Source organism: Hyalella azteca, unplaced genomic scaffold (genome assembly GCF_000764305.2).
Source record: "Hyalella azteca isolate HAZT.00-mixed unplaced genomic scaffold, Hazt_2.0.2 contig4675, whole genome shotgun sequence".
Lineage (NCBI taxonomy): Eukaryota > Metazoa > Arthropoda > Malacostraca > Amphipoda > Hyalellidae > Hyalella > Hyalella azteca.
Genome location: NW_025934886.1, coordinates 404147 through 424746, shown reverse-complemented (window position 1 = coordinate 424746; position 20600 = coordinate 404147). Strand labels below are relative to the sequence as shown.

General features: G+C 38.3%; 2 protein-coding genes across 2 annotated transcripts; both read right to left on the bottom strand.

The window, feature by feature from the left end:
* Positions 1 to 463: 463 nt before the first annotated feature.
* Positions 464 to 11417, bottom strand: LOC108673774 (glutamate-gated chloride channel subunit beta). Its single transcript, XM_018161644.2, has 11 exons — positions 10832 to 11417; positions 9932 to 10057; positions 8684 to 8838; positions 8004 to 8151; positions 6287 to 6478; positions 5851 to 6014; positions 5347 to 5482; positions 4165 to 4306; positions 1858 to 2045; positions 1563 to 1682; positions 464 to 1112 (listed from the first exon to the last, which is right to left on the bottom strand). The coding sequence occupies exons 1-11, from the start codon at positions 10925 to 10927 to the stop codon at positions 549 to 551; spliced, it is 2031 nt and encodes a 676-aa protein (XP_018017133.2). The 5' UTR covers positions 10928 to 11417; the 3' UTR covers positions 464 to 548.
* Positions 11418 to 11792: 375 nt separating this feature from the next.
* Positions 11793 to 15146, bottom strand: LOC125177766 (serum amyloid P-component-like). Its single transcript, XM_047880138.1, has 6 exons — positions 15113 to 15146; positions 14520 to 14729; positions 13395 to 13552; positions 12948 to 13060; positions 12142 to 12295; positions 11793 to 11801 (listed from the first exon to the last, which is right to left on the bottom strand). The coding sequence occupies exons 1-6, from the start codon at positions 15144 to 15146 to the stop codon at positions 11793 to 11795; spliced, it is 678 nt and encodes a 225-aa protein (XP_047736094.1).
* Positions 15147 to 20600: the final 5454 nt, after the last annotated feature.

Here is a 20600-nt window from a genome sequence, read left to right as displayed (position 1 = left end):
CAGGAAGCAAAGTGATATGCCCATGATCGTGTAAATGGGCATGGGCGTATTTATCCATCATCGTTAAACAGTCAACTATTGAAGAGATCCAAACGCTCCACTACAAAATGATTTTAAAATACTCCTGCGAGACATGATGCTGCAAGCGTGTTGTTTAATTTTCTGTTCTTTGTTGATTTCTGTGTGAATTGCAAAGTATGTCCCGAGAAATTTATTAACTATTTCATCACAACTTATAATTTATAGCAAATGTCTAGATTTTTACTTTTAATATATATATTGATAGCGGTTTCAGTTTTTAGTAGGCCGTAGGCATGTCGCCGATTCTTACAATTGCAGAACATTCACAGCTTATTGCAGGTTTCGAACACGCATCTCACTGCTCCAATTCTGCTCTGCTTAACCGTCCGGCCTCCTCGCCGATTCCAGAACTGTAGCAGGTAGCTGAGATCGAACCCGCACCTTTCTGCTCCAATCTTGGTACTCTGAACTGTAACCATTGGACCGCCCTGTGACCTCATTGACCAAGGATGATGCCCGACACAATTTTACATAAATATTGAATCAGGTTTGAATTTCTGCCAAATGGGTACAGCCCAAAATATGATGGAGAACACCACATAGGAGCTGATCACGAGACGGAAGGCCCATTTATCAATTTTCTTCGGTGTCGCGTAAGGGTCACGGAACACGGCGGGTTGGTGGCATTTGGCCTCAGTCGCAGAATTTCGCGGAGCATTTTCTGCACCGGCGGAACGTTCGACGTCCGTTGATGCTGCAGAACGCAGAACGGATGCGTTCTCAACCGGATACTCTTCTAATTTTTTGCTGGCCATTTCCGACGGATTGCTGTATTCGTGGAAATATTCGATGATCACATGGGTCGTAATGATAACGAAACAATAGATGATGGAAACGAGAAACCAAATGTCAACGAGCTTCAGGTAGGAGGTTTCAGGCAAGGTGGTGCTGACTTGAGAGAAGAACGTTGACAGAACTAGAAGAGAAGTCAGAGAAATAACCATCCTGTTTTGAAAATCAAACCACTTGTAGAAGAAGGTCGCGAAACCAATGGTGTTGATCAGAGTTGTTGGCACGAATATCGTCATGATCTGAAAAAATAAGTTTAATTTTAATTGTTTTGGAAGAACATTTTAAGCGAAAATTTGAAAAGCAAAAAATATAAGTTAGAAAGTATAAAGCGTGTTCGAGGAACAAGCGTAAATAATTTATTATTTAAAATCCTTGTGATCCGAACTATTATTGACCTGAATTTCAAGCCCAAGTGAGCATTTGAAATGCGTGAAGAAAAATTTCAGACGCAGTTATTTTTCAATGTAATTTATTGTACAAAATTCGAAATAAAAGAGCCACAGCTTTCATTGTCGGCATAGTTTGTCGTACCTCATTTCGTTAATTGTGTTTAAAACAGGCTCAACGTGAATAGATGTTGGCACCTTGTTGGTTACCTCACTTACCTCGTTGGTTACCTCACTTACCTCGTTGGTTACCTCACTTACCTCGTTGGTTACCTCACTTACCTCGTTGGTTACCTCACTTACCTCGTTGGCAAAGAGATGCTCCATTTTGATGGTCGCGGTAACGCTGCTGTACAGCTCCGGATTTTCGTTCTCCTCAAACGAAATGTCGGAAATCTTGTACTTCGGTAGCTGATCTGCGTACTGATACAAGGTGGATGATTATAATTGTTACATCATATTATTATTATTACTACTACTACTACAATACGTGATTATTACAGTGCTATTCAATATTGAAATTCATGTAAAATCAAAAGCATTGACGCTTAAGCTAAATACTATAATCCACGGCCGTATAACCGCATAGTTCACACACCTCATACCACAATCCACGACCGTATTTCTTGAGCTTGACGTAGTTCTTGGTGTTTTTGTTGGCCTGGAAGGTCATGGTGCAGTAGTCCGTGTTGAAGGGGAAGTAGAAAAAGTTGAAGTTGCAGCGAAACCAGAGGTTGTAGATACGAACTACACGTATGCACGTGTCGTTGCCACGGTAGATACGAGCTGTAGATGATATATGGATGAATAATACTGCGATACGTACGAGCTGTAGATGATATATGGATGAATAATACTGCGGTAAATACGAGCTGTAGATGATGAATGGATGATTAATACTGCGGTAGATACGAGCTGTAGATGATGAATGGATGAATAATACTGCGGTAGATACGAGCTGTAGATGATGAATGGATGAATAATACTGCGGTAGATACGAGCTGTAGATGATGAATGGATGAATAATACTGCGGTAGATACGAGCTGTAGAGGATGAAGGGATGAATAATACTGCGGTAGATACGAGCTGTAGATGATGAATTGATGAATAATACTGCGGTAGATACGAGCTGTAGATGATGAATGGATGAATAATACTGCGGTAGATACGAGCTGTAGAGGATGAAGGGATGAATAATACTGCGGTAGATACGAGCTGTAGATGATGAATTGATGAATAATACTGCGGTAGATACGAGCTGTAGATGATGAATGGATGAATAATACTGCGGTAGATTCGAGCTGTAAGTGTTGAATGGATGAATTATACCGTGGTAGGATAGGTAGGATATTGAATTGGACTGAAAATGCCGTTAAAGAAAGATATTTCGGGCAAAAACGTAAAATGTTGCAATTCAGACATCATTGACTATAAACACTTGTTACCCTGTCGAGGGAAATGTAGTCTTATTTTTTGTACATTTTTTACAAAGATGAATTTCTGATCAGATATTGCTAGACTGAGAGATTATTATGACCAAGATTGGAAGCAGCGAGTTGTGGGTTCGGAACCCAAAATTATTTGTGACAATTCTGCTCGAAATCTACAAGGAGGCTGAATGGTTAAGAATACATGGCTTCTCCCATACATGGCGAAGCCATACACCGCTATTTTACATTACTGTGCGTTACGTAATTTTGCATTAAATTACATTAGGTTGCGTTATTTTACGTTACATTACATTACTTTACGTTACGTTATATTACGTTACATTACATTACGTTACGTTACGTTATAACGTTACATTACATTAAGTGTTACTTCATATTACATTACGTCCCGTTACACTATATAAAATTATGTTACGTTATATTGAATTACAATACGCTACAGTACGTTACGTCGCGTTGTATTACATTAAGTAACGTCAAGCCACATTACATTACGTCACGTTAGGTTCCTTTACATTAATTTTCGTTACCTTATATTACACTACGTTACATTAAGTTAAGTCACGTTACATTGCAATAGCTATGTTACGTCGCGCTACGTCACGCTACGCTACGTCACGCTATGCTACGTCACGCTATGCTACGTCACGCTATGCTACGTCACGCTATGCTACGTCACGCTATGCTACGTCACGCTATGCTACGTCACGCTACGTTACGTCACGCTACGTTACGTTACGTCACGCTACGTTACATCACGCTGCGCTACGTCACGCTACGCTACGTCACGCTACGCTACGTCACGCTACGCTATGTCACACTACGTTACGTCACGCTACGTTACGTTACGTCACGCTTCGTTACATCGCGCTGCGCTACGTCACGCTACGTTACGTCACGCTACGCTACGTTACGTCACGCTACGCCACGTTACGTCACGCTACTTTACGCTACGTTACGTCACGCTACGTTACGTCACGCTACGTTACGTCACGCTAGGTTACGTCACGCTACGGTACGTCACGCTACTTTAAGCTACGTTACGTCACGCTACGTTACGTCAGGCTACGTTACGTCACACTACGTTACGTTACGTCACGCTACGTTACATCACGCTGCGCTAAGTCACGCTACGTTACGTCACGCTACGCTACGTTACGTCACGCTACGCTACGTTACGTCACGCTACTTTACGCTACGTTACGTCACGCTACGTTACGTCACGCTACGTTACGTCACCCTACTTTACGCTACGTTACGTCACGCTACGTTACGTCACGCTACTTTAAGCTACGTTACGTCACGCTACGTTACTTCAGGCTACGTTACGTCACGCTACGTTACGTCACACTACGTTACGTCACGCTACTTTACGCTACGTTACGTCACGCTACGTTACGTCACGCTACGTTACGTCACGCTACGTTACGTCACGCTACGTCACACTGCATACCTTCACGGGACCGCTGCACGTCATCTTCCTCAGGGCTGCCCAGTTTCTCGACTGTTATCTTAGTTTTGGAGTCCACAACAGAGTTGTTGTTGCCTTCCGAGTCTATAAAACTGATCTCTGGGACCCAGATATATTCATTCATCTGAAAATAATACATTACATGCTATAAAATTTAGGAGGACTACCTTGAATTTGTATTTGATTGATGAGGTGGCACATAAAGAGCTAATTAAAGTTTTATTTCTTATCCTGCCTAATTAGTGTATCACCTGAGACCAAAATGCGACAGATTCCTTTAGTTTTCAGCCGTTGTCATATCTATGTATATCAAACGCCCGCTTGTATAGATTTTATTCGCTTCTTATAATGCAAGGTAGAGTCCTTAAATCTGTTTATATATATATATATATATAGAAAATATGTTTTTTTCTGACGAGTCATTATTTCTCTACTTGGATTACTATTGATAATAATAATACGCATAATATATAGTGTTAGATTGCACATATCACTGCTGCTTCATTGAATTTTGGGGTAACAACTACATTTCTAAATGATTTTCTCAGACTTTCATAATTATATAATGCGCGTCGGCTTTTTAACTTCTCGTTAATGTAATCCAACATTGACATTTACATATTTGGACAATAAAAAGTCGGAATGATGTTGTGCATTAATGTAACACTCGTTGTATCGAATCGTGCTTCGAATCACCGACATGTGGAACAGCCTTCCCGATGACATCGTTGGCGCTCCAAGTATGAACGCGTTCAAGAACAGACTAGATAAAGCTATGGAAAAATATATGTTCAGATTTGAAATGCCTAGCTCCTTATCGAACCCGGTGGAAGTCTAGTAGCTTCTTCAAACTATCGCCAGTCATGAAAAGATCCGGTCAAATGACACGAGTTTAGATCTATGAACAAGGCACGAAAAGGAAAAGAATCGGCGACAGGCCACATCAGGCCTACACTTCAGCGCCGACATGCATCACTATGTTATGTTATGTTATAAGTAACACTGCGCACACGGTATCTTCGCTGTGGTTTTGATTGCTGGGGAAACAATTACATTTATGTATAATTTTATAAACCTATCACCGCTTCGGCTCTTCAACTTCTTTTTAATATTTTCATTTCTTTCCTTATATTTATTCAGACAATGAAAAGTTGAAATCCCCACCTCATGGGGCTGCAATATGTTCAGCTCTCTGTCGTCTTTTAAATATTTGAACTTAAGTCTTGGGTCCATCCAAATAAAGCGCAGCTTCAGCTCGACATTGAAGCGGTTGCCCACGCTCTGAATTGCGTAGAAGGATCTGAAGGGAAAGTTATTTCTGCTTCAATGCATTTCAACGGTAAGTACTTATAAGGGCAAATGGTTCATTGCTAAGCATATTATCGGCAAATGAAAAAGGAATGAAATATCTGAATAGACATATTATCTGTAAACAAAAAAAGTATATGATAATTTGGCATATGATATACGTTCATTGGCATATTATACCTTTATAGGCGCATGATAGCTTGGCATACGTAAGTAGCCTCAAGGTAGCAGCGTTAGCCTCACCATAAGACCAAGCACCAGACACACTCACGCGATGATTATGTTGAGGTAGACGTAGGTAGGTTCGAAGCTACCATCACTGTCAGCCTCACCGTAAGACCAAGCACCAGACACACTCACGCGATGGTTATGTTGAGGTAGACGTAGGTAGGTTCGAAGCTACCATCACTGGCCTCTGAAGAAGAAGGTGGCGGTAGGGTTCGCTGGTATCCGTGGGGGACGATGGCCAGGGTACAGTCCAGTTCATCAGACTGGTCCCGACACTGTGCCCGACGGTCGCATACCTACACACATTCCTCGTCTTTATTACAGTTCTGAATTAACTTGCGCATACCTCAATGGCCAATTTGGCGCGAATTTTGGAACGCTGCTTTATTTTATTAAAATTCTGAACACATTTGTGAAATTTTGTACAAATTTTGCAATCGTTGCAAAATTTGCACGTTGCTACGTGCAAATAGTGCGTCACTATTTGGCCATTATGTTCTATTCATTTTCCTGGAGGAATGAGCCTTAGAAAATTTCGAATTTAATGAGATGCGCAACAAACTCTGACCTGCACCAGCGGCACACAAGCCCCATCGTTGCAGGTGAACTCCTCCCCATTCTTGCACTGCGTCAGCGTGAGGCTCACGACCTCCCCAGCCGCAGACCCACAGAAGCCATGGGTGAACTTCCAGAAATTCCTGCCGATGGGGTAGCTGAGGCTCTTGCTCCCCACCACCATAAGGGCGTGGGTGTTCTCGTCCTGGGTGACTCATGAGTAAATAGTTTGAGTGACATTGCAATTTGTTAGAATATTTCAATAGAAATTACATATACGAGTTCCAATGAAAATGTCATGTCAAGGAGTTGACGGTTAATTTGCCTGGCTCGCCAAAATGGTTGGTGCCAAAAAATGGTTAGAGTTGTGGGTATCATAAAAATTTATTAGACCAACTACATAGGAACTGAAAGTTGGAGTTCCAAAGAAAATTGTCATTAAAATGGTGCATAATCATGACAGTAACATCATGTATTACCAGTAAAAAATTGACAGTGAAATATGTTTGGACGATCGGTTGAAAAGTTGCCAACAATATCTTGTGATGTATTGAAGCATCATCAATATCAATAATTAGCTTGCAAAAATATAAATAACAATTATTTGTGACTTTGATGATGTTAATGTGCATCAACCAGAATTTCTTTTCGTAAATTCAGTATTATAATCCACGTTAACGGAATCGATAAATATGATTTATCTAATACACTAAATGATGGCCAATTCACAATGAATTTGGCGTTGAATAAAAGTATTATTATCTAAGTTAACAGGAGCAGAGAATTTTATTTTACGAATTGATAACTAAACGTCCTCCAGTTCTCTGTGAATGTGTCGTTATAATCAACTAAGTTAAAAAGCTCAGTTAAGGTAGCTTCACTAACTTATTGATTATACACCCTCCAATTCACTGTAATTGTTATTATCTGAACTAAGCACTATATCATCTAAATTACCATGATCATTCACGTTTAATCCAGTAATAACCAATGCGCTAAATGCCCAATATAGTCATGTGTCGTTATTATTATCCAAGTTAACAAGTTCAGTCATGGTTACTTCATTAGGTAATACACTAAACGCCCTCTAGCGTGTAGCAAAAAGTCCAACACAGTTGAATGGAAAACAAAACTGCAGCGACCAAGTGTCCCGAGGGCGTGTCCCTAGAACGCATTGTAATTTCCAGGCAGCAATTCGGCTAGGCGTGGGACGCACGAGTCCAGTACTTACAACAGTCACGCACAGGGGACAAATTTGAACGAACACTCAATAATGAATGTTTTTTTGGGCCAAAATAGTGACAATTTTTCATCCGCAGCACGAGCAGAGAGAAAAACATATTTTTAGAGATAGGTTAGCAAACAAATTTCTTGTCATATACGTTATAACAAAGCTGAGTAAAATATTGAATTAGGAAAATACCGGTGCACGAACATGCAGCAGTTGTTTTTACCCGCAAATACAAGGAATGTATATATATATATATATATATTTCTGAAACACATCTATATATGTGTCAACATATCTGAACAAACAGAGATATTAAGAAACTATTTTAGTTACCCCAGTATTCAGGAGCCTCCATATGTCCGCAGTTAGGTGTCGTAGTAGCCAAGTGGAGACATTAAAAAGCATTATATTAGTTACCCCGGTATTCAGAAGCCTCCATGTTCGCAGTTAAGTGTCGTAGTAGCCAAGCGGAGGTATTAAAATGCATTATTTTAGTTACCCCGGTGTTCTGGAGCCTCCATGTTCGCAGTTCGGAGTCGTAGTATAACTCGGAGCGATAATAGCCGCGGAAGTGGGGTTTCTTGTTCTTGTCGCCGTCCATCACGAAGCGGTCGTCGTAAAATACCGCCTCGCAGATCCCGCGAAGTCTGTTCGCGTATAATTTAAGATAGTAATGCATCTTTTACTACACATCACGTGATATTTTGGCATAGTCAAGTAGGAGTGGTTATTTATTGCAATTTTTGTGGTATGCCGGAGGATATTTCCTCGTCTCAACATGAAGCTGGTGGTAAAATTGAAAATATTGCTCGATTCATTCAGATGGCGGGAATACGAAAAATCATATATATAAAAAATCATTTCGTGTTCGAAACTCTATCAGTCAAGCATTGAATGCTTTTCAATCTAAACACACAAATCACAGACGAGATTGGTGTGTCGCTGAGTGTACTTAAGATGCAAGTTGAAATTAGTCCACTACGTATACACTTAGGCGGTTACAACTTACATGTACGTAGGCCGCTACTTTTACTTATAGGCCGCTACATGTACCTAGTCCGCTATATGTACTTAGGTCGCAGCATGTACTTAGGCCGCTACACGTACTTATGCCACAACATGTACAATTTTTATAGAGCGGCCTTAAGAGACACGGAAAAATGTATTGCCCTATCTGACCTAAGGAAGACTGGGACATTGAGCTTGCAGAGGGTGCAGACTTTGAAGCTTTTAGCGCAGCTGTTGTCGGCCCAACCGCCATGTGGGCGCATCACTGCGCAGTTCTCGTTCTGGCCGCCGTTGGGCTGACCTTTGCTCCAGTTGAAAAATGTCACCTGAACACGTGGAATTTACAGGGTGAAAGTTAGGATAATTGCTAATGATTTTACACATCTCTCTTCTTCTGTATACTGTCGGTGACTCTCTTTCATATGTTTTGAGGTACGATTAAGGTTAAAAGCATTCTGTTTATCTGTAAACAAAAGGCGATTAAGTGGATATTTCACCTCCAATCCTGCAGTAATTCATGTGAATTAATTTAAGCTTCTATGCACATTTACCATCACCCTTCAATCGCTGGCAACACAACGTTATTTTGCGATTGTATCATTCATGAATACTCGAATATCAAAATTCACATGCAGTGTTTCCACATTTTCCTCTAAGCACTTTTCTCAACTCTGTTTTATATTTAATTTTATCGTATTGCGACACATTTTTTATGTGCAGTTATATAGAAAATTTTATTCTAACGTAGTTCGATATCGAACATTTCGAATTACAGTTATAGTATATTTCAGGCTATCGTAATTAGACTACAAACTTTTCAAAATACAATTATCATATATTTTACTTTATTTTAATTCGATACCGTCCTTTTTGATATGCAGATATGTCCGGTGTCAATCTGGCGTCTCATTATATTCATTACAATTATATTATATGAAATGATTATCTGTAGTTGAGACGTAATATTCACTAGACTTAATAGGATTGATGAAAAAGTACCAGACCTGAGTCAGCATTTACAAAATCACGTGACAGATTACGCTATCAGGACCTCAGTATAGTGGGCGGATGCCGTGGTTATAAACGGGCTGGGAACCTTAGTAAGGCCCCCAGTCCGCACGCCGCAATGTAGCTAGCGTTAGAGCTACTCTGACCTAAGGGTCGACGTCTTAGCCTATACCTGTATGACTGTATCGTATCGCTCATGTATTACCACCCCGTATAAAGATAACTTCTCTAGACAGATGGTGTCTTACTTATCCCTCACGCACTTAGTCAACGAAACCTTCTCCAGGCAGGCGGTAGGGCCTGACAGATAGCATATACTTTATTTTATCGTAATTCGATATAGTAATTTTTTATACAGTTATAGTATATTTAATTTTATCATTAATATGGAAAAAATCCTCAGCAACTCACTTGCTGCCCGTTGCTCACTCGCTCCCACCGCCCATCCCGCCACTCGTCCGTCATGTCGAGCCATGTGAGTGGCCCACTTGGGCCTGAACACTCGGACACACTCTTGTTGGCGATCTTCAGGGCTCTCTAGGAGAGGAATTTAGGGTTTTATAAGGTAGAAATTTAGGGCTCTCTTGGGTAGAAATTTAGGGTTTGTGAATCCGACGATTCAGAAGTCATTTCGGATTCGGATGGACTCTCAGACAGCGATATAGCCTCATAGGGTAGAAATTTAGAGCTCTCTAGGGTTGGAATTAAACATCAGAATTCAATAAATAAATTACAAACGACTAAATAACAGAATTAAATTAATTACATAGACTTACTCTATAACTTTACTTTTTCTAAGTGACATACACTTACGTAGTTTAGTTGTACTTTAGTTTTAGTTTTCTACATAACACATAGTCATTTAGACATCTAAACTATTTAGATATTTTGGTTTAGTGGAAGAGAATTATATGGATAATTAAACAATATAATTAACAAAACACAGTTAGATCAAAAATTTTCGGTAAAAAATAAAATAGGGATAGTTTTTTATTAGAAAAACAAGAAATGGAAAATATTTAAAAAAGAATAAACGCTCGAACTAAACTAACGCTATAAATGAAAAAAAACACGATAAATGAAAAAATTGTTTATGGAGAAGAAATTATTCCTGAAAATAAAGCTGATGTCAGCAGCCGGTGCAAGCTATTCAGAATACAAATTCATTGAACAATCGCAAAATTTATGATCAATTTTTCATTGTACAACTTTCTATAGAATATTTAGTCCACTAATAGTGAAATTCAGAAACGATACAATAACAAAGCTAGAGCGGAGAATTTATTACGAATAATATGTCTTGTTACACACCTCAAGCTCCGTGCGGTTGCCCGGCAGGGCGAGAGCCCCACCGAAGGCAGAGCAGAGGCTGACGGCGACTTTGAACTGCAGCAGCTCCTTGAACATGACGTGCGACTCGGGGGTCGTCTGGCACGTCTCTTGCACCGTGCGCACTTTCTGTCATGGGTACGACAACATGGCACTGTAGAAATTTCTTTTCTCAACTTTATAATAGCGCCAAGTTTAGGTACAATAATTGTACCTTTGTACGTTATTCGACTGGGGTTAACTGATAGGTTTCCTACACCGTACGCACTTTTTCAGTTTCACCTGTCTTTTTCACCTTTTACTCTTTCTGTCATGAGTAGGACAACGTGGCACTTGAATAATAGCGTTCCTTTACAATGGGGTTGCTCACTCACTCGTGCTGTAGCGGATGGCATATGCAACACTTATATTTGTTTTTAAGGGCTTCTGCCTGCGGGCCTTACGATACGTGGATAAAGCAATTCACAGGAATGTTCTAAGGCTGAGAGGTATTATTTAAATATAGGAGATAATCTTGAGACACGACACAGTTTCATAAATAAATTCAACTGGATTAAGGAACATCTGCAATTCGACTAACAAGGGGTGTTGGCATGAGAGCTGGTCATGAAACAGAAACCGTCGATAAGACACGGAAAAAACAACAGAATATCATATAATGTTCAAGTACCTAAAAGTAAACATGATTAGGTAGCAGCTAGGATAACGATTAGATTGCGGCTACCTCAAAATCTGTGCGTTTTCATTTAATCTTTAGTCGCTCTTGGAGAAGTGTGGCATTTAGTCTCTAAACTAAAACGCATAGCGTTCCAGTTTAATACGTCTCTTGCAATGCAATACGTCTCTTGCATTAATAAACAATGTTTATTAATAAATTATAACAAATAATTATTTTGCTTACAGTTCTAGTAGTCCTCCACTTGTATAATTAACACATAATTTTCTACAGCTTCTGAAAAAAAATCCATCAGACAATGTTTATCAATAAATAATAACAAATTGTTATTTCGCTTACAGTTTTAACAGTCTTTCCCTTGTATAATTAATAAACAATTTTATACAGTTTCTGAAGCAAACCTCCATCAGGCAATGGTTATAATAAATTCTAAAAAATCATTATTTCGCTTACAGTTCTTGTAGTCTTCTCCCTGTATAATTAATAGTTATTTCGCTTAAAGTTTTATTAATCCTCCCTCTATATAATTAATAAACAATTTGCTACCGTTTCTGAAGAAAAACATCCATCAGACAATGATTAATTATAAATAATAACAAATTATTATTTCGCTTACAGTTTTATAGTCTTCGCCGAAAGTCCACGTAGCCGTGCGCCAGTTGATGACGTCACCAGGAGGCACGTATAGCCCTGGGCTGCACGACATCACCTGCACCACCTGCGTGTCTGTGAGCGCGTAGCTGTGCACTTGTAGGTCCGTGATCTCTCCGCTGTTGGGGAAATTTTAATATTTTGGATAAAATTCAATATTTCAATTTCTACAAAATATGTACTAGAATATTGAAACATTCACTAGACTGAAATATGTTATAGATTATTTGAATATGTACTGTAATGAAATATGTACTATGCAGAAATATGTATTAGAACATATAATATGGAACGTCGGTAACACTTAATGTTCGGGATGTTTTTTTTCAAAACTGAACATATGACGTTTCACAAGCAATTAAATTAATTTAAATCAATGATGTATATTCAAAGAATATTGATATATGAACTAGACTGAGATATGTGCTAAAAAATTGCTATATCGACTGGACATGAATATAGACTAGAATATTTATGTATGTATTATACTGGAATGGGTACTAGACAATAAAATGTACTAGAATATTAATTTATATACTAGACAATAAACATGCACTGGAATATTGAAGAATGTACTAAACTGAAACGGTACTAGACAATAAAATGTACTAGAATACTGATTTATGTACTAGACATATAACATGTACTGGAATATTGAAGAATGTACTAAACTGAAACGGTACTAGACAATAAAATGTACTAGAATATTGATTTATGTACTAGACAATAAACATGTACTGGAATATTGAAGTATGTACTGCATTCGCTCACCAATATGACTGGGCTGGGTCGAAGCCCCCCGCCAGACTGTCTTGGTCCTGACCCAGCACCACGGTGCCCCCCGCCTGGCTTAACTTCTGCGGCCCTGGCACAAACCATTCTTCCTGCAGCAGATATAGGATAACAAAATATAGTAAATATTAATAATATAACCATGCAGAATATAAAAATCAGAATATATAATAATATAACCTTACACTTAGAAAATTAAAAGCTCAATTCGTCCAAAAAGTGATACAAAATCTCAATCGTACTCAATTCGTACAAAAAAATTCGAACACACCCTTAATTAACCTCCAGCGGATGTAGAACTGAAACGACCGTTTACCGGGCCAAACTATATACATATCAGGATGACTCATTCAAGGACAAAGAGTGTATCGCGATTCGGACAAAGATTCCCTCACTTTTCTGAGTGCACATCAGCATTCCTCAGACCTTCATCAATTTTCCGTTGAAGAATACAGCCAATCTTCCGGCATCAGCATCGATGATGGTGCAAAAGCTTGCCCAGTACATGAGTGGCGTGACGATGTTGGTGGTGACGCGTACATTGTATTCCATCACCTCCACCTGCATCCCTCGACGATTATGGTCTTAAAAATAAAAAAATGAATTTTATGATTTTACAAACTCAAAATACCTCCACCTGCATTTCTCGACGATAATGGTCTTAAAAATAAAAAAATTAATTTTATGATTTTACAAACTCAAAATCAAATGGCTTCGCCAACTCTTATAATCCATATCATTTCATATGAATTAATATACCCCGTAAAACTCCTAATTTGGGTTAAACTAGAGTGGTGATGCCTTTCTGATGTAAATGTACTGGATAATTTTTTTCTTACCTGAACACATGACGTATAACAAGTAATTAAAATTATTTAAACCGATTCATGTCTGTTCGGAGAATGAGTCATACAGAATGTGCGAATAAATTTATTGTGTCTAATTTAATAGTATTTAATCTATTTAAATGTGTAATTAAGCTAATCCATTGCAACTAAATAAAAAGCTGTCAATTTGACTTCCAGTTACAATCTCCGAGAAAGACTCGTCGTGGTTGGGGAAGACGTTAAGAATTAAATTATTAATTAATTAACAAAATAATCAACTGCCAATAAATAGTATTAAAATCCCCAAAAAATTCTCTTTTTTTCAGATAACTGGAAGAAAATATCCACATTTATTCGACATTGACAACAATTTCGCATTTCAACGTCAAATTCGTCATGTTAAGAAAATTGTGAGAAGAACTAAATTACAAACTACTGAAAAAAACATAAACCAGATTAACACGGTTAAACTCGACAACTAGTAACGATCTCGGACCGATCTGGTCGCTGAACCAGACGTTAACAATTAATTGAATAATTAACCACCAATAAATATTATTCAAATAGTTAAACTTTACTATCAGTTACGATATCTGAGCCAGATCTCTGAAAAGTAACGGAAGTCTGAGGCGGTAGCTGATGCTGAGGCGGTCAGATTTACAGGAAGGTTATATGGTTGAATAATTAAGTACAAATAAATCACGTTCATATGGCAAAAGATTACCAGTAAGGATCTCTGAGCCAGACTCGTCCCGGTACGAGAAGACAGTAACATCAGGCCTGAAGTAATGCAGTCTGAGGCGGTAGCAGATGCTGAGAGCCGTAAGGTTGGCAGGGAAGCTGCCGTTCCAGAGCATGTAACTTCGCACGCTCGGTATCTTGGAGGGCTGGAGGTAGTACGATGTGATGGTCTCGTTTGTTGTTTCTGGTAAGGCTATGGGTGAGGAAATATTCCAAATTTCAGAGATCATTCATTTTGAACTTAGTAAGCTCTAACCATACAGGCAAATGTCGTTGGTGTGACGGTGTGGAATGGCGATGTGGAATGATGGTGTGGAGTTACGATGATGAATGATGGTGTGGAATGATGGTGTGGAATGATGGTGCAGAATGATAGACCATCTCAACTTGTTCGATCTGTTGTTCTACTGAATAAATTTGAATCTCACAATGCTTTTTTATGAGAACCCCGATCATTGCCTTACTTATTTGCAGAGCCAGGCTCCGATCACACAAATATACAGAATTTGGCAAATAGGTAATGAATAATACTGTTATTGTGATACAATTTACTGCCTTTTAAAAACACGGACAAACCTGGAACGCCGGTGATCAGCAGCATCGCCACCATAGTTAGCGTTGTCGGCGAGACATTAATTCTGCTTTGCAATTTCTTCATCGCATTCAGTTCTATTTTCTGGTCGGTGCGACAGAAACTTTGGCGAGAAATAACGTAAAGAAACAGTTTATCATCAATTAAATCTAACCCAATTTACCGCAAGCTAACTTAAAGTTACTTAGATTTAATATAGATCATCTTGAATAAGCCACGATTGGTTAAACTCGTCTTGTTTATTTGGCATTCAGTGCTTAATGTCATAGCGAGATACAGTGGGGGAGGGGAATAAATATTCGTACACTTGAAAAATCGTATTTTAATGTATGTAAGTACACAAACTGAACAGGAGAAGTGATTTATATTATGTCTAGAGGCGCATTGTATTCAAAAATAGCATCAATAGAAATTAAATCTCAATGCAACAAAAATTAATGCAACATGTTAACTTCTTCGGGGTCAAAAAAGTATTCGTACAAAACAACTTTTGACTAATATTTCACGTTAGAACATTCCAGAATGTACTAGAAACATGTAGCACGTTCCAGTAATGTAATCAGTAACCATAGTTAACGTATTTTGCAACTACCAGATCATTCTGCAACTGCCCGTAGTACAAGAAGGTCTCAAAAATGGCTAACGGTAAAGAACTAACAAGTTCCCAAAAACAACTAATTCTATCGCGTTGGAAGGAAGGAGAAAGTTATTCCCGAAAAGTGAACATGTTGCATTGTTTTTTGTTGCATTGAGATTTAATTTCTTTTGATAGTATTTTTGAATACTATGCGTCTCTATACATAATTTAAATCACTTTTCCTGTCAAGTTTGTGTACTTACATACATTAAAATACGATTTTTTAAGTGTACGAATATTTATTTCCCCCCACTGTACGTCTTTAAAAAAATGTGGAATAACACCAGTTATCGAACCAAAAACTTTAAAATTATTTTTTACAGTAGAATACTTTTGTTCAATTTCCTTTCTATTATGAAGTCCTGTGTTACAGAGTTGTTTATAATATATTTGCACTGAAAGGTTCGAACCTAACTTTGAGCAAATTCAAGTAACACATTTATGACGATTAAAATTAACAAAATTTTATTTTTCCAGGATGATTTTTATACCAATCCATTTAATTATCCGATAAAAAATATTGGTATTACCTAGAAAAAAATTTGATTATTGTGGAAAGATTTGACTTGCAAGAGCACCAGGCACCATCCACCTGCTCACTCTACGCTGGCCATCAGACAAGTGAGTGCACGGAGCGCGCTGCGTGTGTGTCGAGTGTCAGGCGTTGCTGCATGCAACTGGTAACTCATTCAATTATTAAGTTGATTAATTTAAGAGTTAATATATATGCAGATACAACTAAATTAACAAATCAAATTGTTCATTTAATTCCAATGAAAAAGTTTTTTTTTGTGAGAAGGAGCGTTTTATCTCAACGACTATACCTTTTGTCATCTCATCGATAGATCGCTTATCTGCGATCTCGTAAATTTGTTTTAACTTGGTAAGTTGTGAGAGAAAATGCTCCTGTGGACAAGTCGCGAAAATTACAAGAATCCGCAAGAGACCATATTAGGCCTATTCTTCAGCGCCGACTCACTATGCTATGCTATGCTAACACAACCGACTGGGGTACTAAAATGTTTCTTTTATCTTCCGTGGATTTCACGACATGGAATTTCTTAGTGCAAAGGAATTTCATCACTGAAGTGAATCATATATTGGGTACTACTACTAAGCTCAAAGTTTAAAAGTTAGCAAAGCGCGGCTTATGATGTATCATATCTAAAAATAGAATATGAATTTAATGAGATTTGATGAAGAATGAGTTGAAGGTGCTAAAAAGAGATCGTCCAGAATGTGGTAAGGAAAACTCCAAGCTATCGTCGCTGGTGGAGTTATGGATAAAAATCCTAGCGAATGGATACGAGTTAGACGGCGTGCACGCAGCATTCCGTTGCATGGAATTTAATTCGAATTTAATCAATATGAATCCGTGAGATAGCTTAGAGTTTTACGCCAAAATGCAGTGTAATAAAAAAAATAAGAAGTACTCATTCAATTTCCAGAGTTGCTTGATAACAAAATAAGAACGTAATCGCGTGAATTTATATTTCACATATTGTAATAACAACAGACATTGGAGTATAGTTGTACAAATATGAACCGCAAAGAATATTTTGTAAAAGATGATCTCCTTAAAAATTAGGATCTAAATGAATCATCAATGAATCTATACAAAGTGGGAAAATTTGGTATGGAACAAATTTGATTTTCTGTTTATCCGCGTTTTGGAAGAAAAAATTCATATCCGTGGGGAGATTTTTGTTCAAAGTTTACTTCAAACCAGAGTTTAAAAAGAAAATCAGTCAAACTAAACACAAAACTTTGAGTTGAGATAGCCAGGCGCAGATTTTCTCATGATTCAGCTAACGCTCATTATCGTTTTAGTAAATTACTTATTATTTATATTAAAACACAAGTAAATAGTTCATGAGTCAAGCCTAAAAATTCCTCCTGATTGTTGGGTGCAAAACAAAAGATTTAGTCATTCCGGAGAGACAAAATTGATGCTTGGTATCAAAATTTCCATATTATTCGTGATTCAGCATCAGATTTGTTCAATTATCTGTTAACTCAGTATGCAATTTGTGTGCAAGAACACAAGTATACTGTATATGTGACATAGTTTAATGCGCATACAATTTTAATACGGTGTACAAGGCTAATATCTCAGTTAATGCTCATTTACAATTTCTCTACAAAAAAAACATTTTCTTTCTTCTATGGATAACTGAAATAAAACAAAATTGGAGATTTTCATATTAATTCTGAAAATTAGCCTTATGAGGAATGTCAAGACAAGTATAAGTATAACATATGTATACATAGCAATGATTTTACACATCAATGCCGAACAAAATTGAAAAATTCATGCGTGACAATATTCGACAATGATATTTACACATCATCTATTCCTATTCGTGCAAAGTCAGAAATTCTCTAGAAAATGATTGGAGAAACATGGTTAGGATTAACACTTTCAGCTTTGTTGTCAATAACATTTATTGGCCCTCTTTGAAAATTACAACTGTGAATAAAACTCGCAAATCTAAATTAAATTTAAGTATTGTTAGATTTGTTTTCCTTTCAAAAATTTGTGATGGAGGTTTTGATAGATATTTAGAGTATATTTTACGAGACTGCTATGCGTTTTAAAAGCCCCTGTAAAAAGTCCTGATTCGTTTCTGTAGACTTTTCCTATTCTATTTACAGTGAAGAATTAAAAAAGATATAATGTAGCAATTGGGGTAATAATGGTAGGTGAGGTTGCTTGTTTATTATTTTAATCATTTATTAATACAAAATAATAGGATGTGTTATTACATTCTATTATTGAACGTCAGTGCCTCCTTGAAGTCCAGGGCGTGATTCATAAGTGATGATCCTTGAATGACGATTTATACATGAGTGGTGATTCAATACATAAATGGTCATGGTACGAATCCCTACTGAAACTTAACGAATGGTGATTCATTCGTGCCTGGTTATTCATGCACGAGTGGTGATTCATACATGAATTGTGATTCATACATGAATAGTGATTCATACACGAATGGTGATTCATACATGAATGGTGACTCATTCATGAACGGTGATTCATACACGATTATCTACACATTGTCCCAGTGTTATCAGCTCGTAGATAAGATTGCCGCGCCTAGGGTGTTCACTGTGCAGGGTCTGATGAAAGTGCATTGCCTCAAGCTGCAAATATCTTAGAACAGTTTTTCGGAACAACAGTAAAATGAACCTCAGAAACTATTTGATACTGAACAATAAAACACGTTTGGGATAATGGCCGTCCAAAATTTGTGAGCTTTAGATATCGAAGATATAATCGGCGAGAAATGCCTTAGGATATTGCAATCGTAATTCACGCACTCATAAAATGAATGGGTCATATTGTTCAAATAGCGACACATTTTATTAATCACAGCACGAGCAGAGAAAGTACGCAAAACCCTTACCCGGGCCAAACTGGATCGGTGTGAACCAAAGACAGGCAAAAAATTGCATTTGTATTTGGACAAATTCTCATTCACTTATCTGAGTGTATGATGTTGAACACTCGCTGGCAAGCTATCGCTGAGCAGCAGTGAGAGTTGAGTGTGGGCGAGCGAAGTTGACTCAAGTGACTTGCCAAAATCTGCGAGTGACCATTGATCAAACACAGGCTTCCTTACAGGCCTCCTGAAATGCTTGAAGCAATTACTAAGATCACAGTTAGATAAAACAATCATTTAGCAGCTGATATTCAATATTTCAGTTACCCTAAAGTCGTGTGGGCTAAGAATATTTAGTTAAATGATGTTTTAACATCAGCTTCACGTTGATTACCACCCACTTGTAAACGGCGCGCGGAAACTCTGACTTCCAGCCTTCCTGGCTGGAAAAACCTTGTCTAAATATTAGCTCAACATTCACACGAAAGCCTAGAAGTTCCATTCTTCTTCAGTAGAGGCCTGGACGTCTTACAGTCGACGTGGCTGCTCCTAGTTTCTGCTGTGGTACTTTGAATATTACTGCGTTTTGAAAATGATAATAAACATCATTAAAAATCTATCGAAATACTGTTTTCTTTTACTCTCTTAACCAACAATTTTTGTTAAAATTAAAGAAAGATGTGAACATATGAATAGGCGCTTATTTCTGGAATTAGAAATATAAATGTAAAGGGAAGTGGAGGGAGTGAAAGAGGCGACTGAAAAAGAGTGGGGGGAGTGAGTTAGGCGAGAGAGTAGAGGGAGTGAGAGAGGCGAGAGAGTGGAGGGAGTGAGAGAGGCGACTGAGAGAGAGTGGAGGGAGTGAGAGAGGCGACTGAGAGAGAGTGGAGTGAGTGAGAGAGGCGACTGAGAGAGAGTGGAGGGAGTGAGAGAGGCGACTGAGAGAGAGTGGAGGGAGTGAGAGAGGTGACTGAGAGAGAGTGGAGGGAGTGAGAGAGGTGACTGAGAGAGAGTGGAGGGAGTGAGAGAGGCGACTGAGAGAGAGTGGAGGGAGTGAGAGAGGCGACTGAGAGAAAGTGGAGGGAGTGAGAGAGGCGACTAAGAGAGAGTGGAGGGAGTGAGAGGAATTGCTCGAGACGGAAAAGTGGCTGAAAGAAGAAATATAAAATATAGGCAGATGAACTGTTTGATCCAATTTGATATAATGTGTTTCCGTTACTTTCGTACAAGTGAACCCATTTGCTGACACTTTTATTCGGGTCTTCTTGGTGAAGGAGTAATTCACTTGTAAATATACTAGGATCGTATCAAGAATGTATGCCAATTCAACCATTATCCCTGAAGAAGATTTTTCATAAAGAGAATCCGACGGCTTGGAGATGGAGGACGACGAAGGTGGCGCATCAGCGTGATGATGGAGGAGGACGTCCTAAACTTGACATAAGGCCA